This window comes from Bidens hawaiensis, unplaced genomic scaffold, assembly GCF_021521415.1.
Source record: "Bidens hawaiensis isolate Kalapana, Puna unplaced genomic scaffold, B.hawaiensis_p1.1 tig00078338_1, whole genome shotgun sequence".
Taxonomy (NCBI): domain Eukaryota; kingdom Viridiplantae; phylum Streptophyta; class Magnoliopsida; order Asterales; family Asteraceae; genus Bidens; species Bidens hawaiensis.
Window position 1 is genome coordinate 6,002 of NW_027503423.1, and position 5,541 is coordinate 11,542.

At 32.9% G+C, this 5,541-nt stretch overlaps 1 protein-coding gene and 1 pseudogene across 1 annotated transcript; one reads left to right on the forward strand and one right to left on the reverse strand.

The window, feature by feature from the left end:
- The first annotated feature begins 2,278 nt into the window (after positions 1–2,278).
- On the forward strand, positions 2,279–2,754 carry LOC143606910 (histone H2B.4-like; annotated as a pseudogene).
- A 948-nt stretch (positions 2,755–3,702) lies between these two features.
- On the reverse strand, positions 3,703–5,283 carry LOC143606909 (cyclin-dependent kinases regulatory subunit 1-like). Its single transcript, XM_077082524.1, has 3 exons — positions 5,198–5,283; positions 5,038–5,098; positions 3,703–3,882 (listed from the first exon to the last, which is right to left on the reverse strand). Exons 1-3 carry the CDS (start codon positions 5,248–5,250, stop codon positions 3,724–3,726), a joined length of 273 nt encoding a protein of 90 aa, XP_076938639.1. The 5' UTR covers positions 5,251–5,283; the 3' UTR covers positions 3,703–3,723.
- Between the last annotated feature and the right edge of the window lie 258 nt (positions 5,284–5,541).

Genomic DNA, 5,541 nt, shown 5'->3' on the forward strand with positions numbered 1-5,541 from the left:
CCTGTTTAAACATTTAGGACTGCATGTGGGAGGGAACATAAATTTAATAAAATCTTGGGATCAGGTGGTTGATTTGTTCAGAAGGCGGAAAGTGAAGAAGTTATTGATTGAGGGAAGGGTTACGGGGATTAAGTTGGTTCTCAATGCATTACCGACTTATTATTTATGTTTATTTAGTGCTCCCAATGTGGAAATTTGGTTGTTTTTTTCTTCCATTTATTCTATTGCAATGTTTCTTTGTGCTGGGTGGTTTTATATCCGGGTTGGTTAGCAACTTGCTATATTCTTTATGTTCTTACCCGGATAGTCTAGAATTTCTTCTACTGACGCAAAGTTGAGCCGTCTCGATGGCTTGACCCATTCATGAATTATCGCCCGTATTAATTGGATCACTTTACAATGCACAAAAACACGCTGAGAGATTTCTCTCCTATGTTCACAAAACACACACTTCCGGTCTATTAGCAATCTCCAAACAAAACAACTAACTTTGATAGAAACCCGTTATGTAATTAGTAATTAACCTTTATGATTGCTTATCTTGATAAGTTATGTGTAAACAAGCAGAACCACTTATGAGTTATTACTTATTAGAGTCCAACTCGTTAAAAACCAGAAACAAATCAAGCAGATATTTATATTAATATAATAATCCTTTTGTTCAATCTACCTATTTTAATAAAGTAAAATAAATGTGAACACTTGTCATGCTTTGATTAATTCTTACAATTTTTTTCCCTCCAAAACTAATATACCCTAATATATGTAATAAATCAATAATTATTCACTTTCCTTTTACACTATATTTATATAATATCTATATATTTTTGTAAATATAAATATTAACATATTATTTTACTATATATTTCAAAATACTTGGTGAATTCCAAAAATCAACAACCAAACATGTTTCTCAAATGAAAATTGTTTTGGGTTTTTTGTGGAAGTTAAATTTGATTTTTTAGGTCAAAAGTTGGTAAATAGATTGTTTGATATAAGTTAACTACATTTAGGTCAAAATTTGTTATGGGTCAAAAATGAAAATTTTGAGTATTTTTAAAAGTATGAGAATGCAAAATAGATTTATCGTCAAATTTGTTATGGGTTCAAAGTGTTGACTTTAAAATGTTAAAAGTATGAAAGTTATAATTTTAAACATGATTTAGGTTTCAAGTTTTTTTTAAGGGCATTTTTTGAAATAATCAAAAGGTTCGGGATTTGGCAAATTGACTACTTTCCACTCAACTATTAAAATTTAAGAAAATATTGTGAACACTTTCGACATGTCACCTCCATGCCTACAATGCTTAAAACTTTTATCAAATTTGAAATATTTATATCAACATTAATTTTTCCTTCAATGGTGATCAGAACGTTGTATGGGAAACATGTCATGCAAAACCATGCTCAAATGAAACAAAATATTCACAAAATTGAATGAGTTAACATGACATTTTTTATGTTGTCATTATGACAAAGTGGAGAAACCCTCTAAAACTTATCAAAATCTTTTTTATGATGTAGTTCAGGTAAACATAGTTCTTGAAGAACATCCATTGCTACAATTTAATGTCCCACTTTTCTTTTATGGGTGGTAAATTGATAAATATATCAATAATAGTAACGCCTTTTTTCTATTTTGGCTTAGTGGTTAGAACTACTATCGTATGAAAGTCTTATTTTCGAAATTGGTTCATAACCAAAATTCTTTCAATTATACATAAATGACACCAAGAATGAATTTTTTAATAAAAAGAAGCATTCTCGGATAAGATACGGACATTTTTTTTATTAAGTTCATTTAAAAAAATCATTTTGTGATATAAATAAAATAAATCTATGTACACATTTTATAGATACAAGCATAGATATAATACATTTTTTTCATTTACACTATGTAATTATTTGTTTTACTTATAATTTGAATTATCTTATGTGTGGCACGGGCTCTAAAACTGGTTTATTTAATGAAATAAAAAGAGAAAAAAACACGTTGGAGTCAAATAAAGATGAATCAACGGCCAGGATCTATAATCCGACACAACAAATATCAACCAATCAGATCACACCTCTCAATACTATGTTAACCCAACCAACAAATCAATCAATCAATCAAACATGCCCGGTATTTCCCATCACAAAGCCTAGGCTATTATAAGTAGGGTCTGGGGAGGGTGGGATGTAGACACACCTTAACTCTATCCCTAAAGATAGAGAGGTTGATTCCGGCTAGACCCCGACTCAACAAATATCAATATCAAATATCTCATCCTCCAAAATGGCGCCAAAGGCAGCAGAGAAGAAGCCGGCAACCGAGAAGAAGCCGAAGGCCGGAAAGAAGCTGCCAAAGGAAGCTGGAGGCGTTGATAAGAAGAAGAAGAAGAAGAAGAAGAGTGTTGAGACGTACAAGATATACATATTCAAGGTGTTGAAGCAGGTCCACCCTGACATCGGCATCTTCGAGAAGCAAGGCCATGGGGATCATGAACTCCTTCATTAACGACATCTTCGAGAAGCTTGCCCAGGAGGCTTCCAGGCTTGCCCGCTACCATCACCTCCCGGGAGATCCAGACCGCCGTCAGGCTGCTCCTGCCCGGTGAGCTGGCAAAGCATGCTGTGTCTGAGGGGACCAAGGCTGTCACTAAGTTTACTAGTTCTTAGATTTGGGGGTTAGGGTTTGTATAAACTTTTATATTAGTGGTATGTAGAATTTGAATTTGTGTTACAATGGAAGAATATTTAGCTTAATTTTAATCAATTCTGCCGTTTTGTGTTGAAATTTTTATCATTTTCATATCGTATTTAATTGATGCTTTAGATATATGAAAATAATTTATAATGTGAAATCAGGAGTAATTCATCACTATGTTTTTATTTATGTTTGCATTCATGGATGGAGCAAGTCGAGTGCATGAAGATTTGTTTTTTTTAGCATGTTAATTACTTTTGATGGGTCAGTTGCTACTAGACCCACAATTAGTGTTAATAATGTTGTTTCAACCTAACAGGCATCAAGACTTCCACCAGGAAAACTGCCCCTTTGAACCTCCCAAGGTTCGTTGATGTCAAAAGATAGATTTGTCTCAAATGGGCTTGCACTTGACACATCCTAGCTCGTTTGTATCAATGTTTATTCTGTATTGCTATGACTTTTAGAAAAAATCTCATACTGCCTTATATGATTTGAATACACGAAAATAACTCACTAGACATGATATTGATGCAAATCCTTAATGCTCAATGCGATCTAAGGCCATGAGCGTCAAAGCCATTTCAGTTGCAGTGCAGATTTCAGTATTCGCAAATCCAATTAAGGAATTTATCATTTTCATTCTTCTACACCATGTGGATTCATTATTTAGACACACAAAGAGCCACAACACAAATTAAAACTGATGTATTTTATAAAGCTAAGGAGATTAAACTGAAGTAATCAGTTTCATATGATCAAAGCATAATGGGAAATATAAATGATCATGATGCAAAAGGAAGATCAGTATAAGTCAACAAGGCATTCATTCATTCATTCAATAGTAATTTCTCCATAGCAAAGAGAAACAAACAAGCAACACAATCCAACTTTTTAACATTATAAAAACATGATAAAAGACCAGATTGCAGTAACTTAACAATCAGAAACAACATTCATAAACCAGAATAAAAACTGTTTTTATCATGTACTCATTTCTATACGAAATGAGACGTGGGTTCATACGAAACGGATCACTTGGCTAGCAAGGACTGATGAGCCTGAGCCTGGTTCTCTTGGTTCTGCTGATAGTTGAGTGGCCTCCTGAAAAGCATGATGTGTGGCTCAGGCCTGTGAATAGCATAGTGCACCCATCCTCGACTCTGCTGCACTCCAATCGCACGCCATTCACTCTACACAAACAAATCACAACCCTTTATCAGCACATTCAGTTATAAAAAGTCAAGTGATTAGAACTAGAAACAAACTTAAGACTTTCGGCTAAAAATATTGAAACAAGAGAAACAAACAAAGGTCAATGAAACTTCTAGGACTAAAGAACAAAGAATCATGGTTAATATGATATCCTAAAAAACTTCTAAAGTTTTAATGCATAATCACCTGCATACACACATAACAACTTTCACGGCTCATTACCAAAGTAAAAACAAAAAATCCACTTGTACAGTTGTATTGGTATATCATCAACCATATTGAGCAGATTGATTAAACAAATGGTTTGTTGTAAATCAAAATTAGGAGGAATTAGAACATGAATGAATAAAACATCACATGGACCCCTAGAATAGTGCTATCACTGATATGAAACAGGTTGATCAAAGCAATAAAAGAGCTTCTATGTTAAACCTGAAAATTACATATTTCAAACAAAGTCATTTGATCCTCATCAAGCTGCTAAAACATCATTTCGACTAAAACCAGATAATAACTTCCTGCTGGAAGATCAAACTAATGACCATACACAACTACTCTAATCCAAATGATGCATGCTAAAGTTTAAGGTTTCCTACGCCAATTTTATCTCGAATTGAAAAGGCGCATGCTAAATATCTTGACAATGATCATGAAGATGCTAATCTAAATGTATACACTTGTAAACATCATCGACCAAGACAAACGAATTGAACATATGAATTTTATCAAAATTAAACATGGATTCCTAGAATGGTTCAGTCTCTGATCTAAAAGCAGGTTAATCCAAAGGAGAAAAAAAAGCTTATTGGTTATTAAAGCTAGAAATTTAACAATGTTTAAAACAAAATCAGTTAACCATCAAACTGTGAAAAGCATCATTTCAAGTAAAATTAGATTATCACTTCCTGTTAGAAGATCAAATAAAGTACTTTACAGTTTACACAATACAGATACATATGATATGTGCCAAATATACGGTTTCGAATATCAATTTATTCATTAAAAAAAACAAAAGGCACAAACTAATTAAAAATATAAACTATAAAAAACGTAATAAATCAGTAAAACTAAGTCAATCAAATTGAGCATACAGGTTATAAAAACCTAAAAAATGAAGAAAATGAACAATATACCTCAGATAAAAGGCGATTCTTCGGAAGAAGCTTAGAAACTTCTGGAGGCAGAACTACATGCCTATCAGTCACAATTTCAAAACAATTAATTATCATCGAAACGAGAACGATTAAAGCGAGAGTATGAAATGAATGGAAGTGAATTTGAATTGAGGGTTACCTGTATTCGAAGGTATCATCGAAATACTTCTCGGAGTACTGGATCTGACCCATGGCGTTCAGATTTCAACCGGATCCTGTTCAAATAAGAAGTGGAGATTATGATTGAGATTGAGACTATGGAATGAAACCCTTGTGGCTTTGTGTGGGGAGCGGATGGGATGACGTCGAAAGCCAGAATTAAATAAAAAATATCTTCTTGTCAAATAAGTACTACATTTTATAATGTTATTATTATTTTAAGTTGTAACGGTGGGAAAATGATTCTCATTTTCAAATTTTGAAAACTACCCGCTATAAAACTAAATTCATTATTCTATTTCTTTATTTTATTTTAGAAACTCT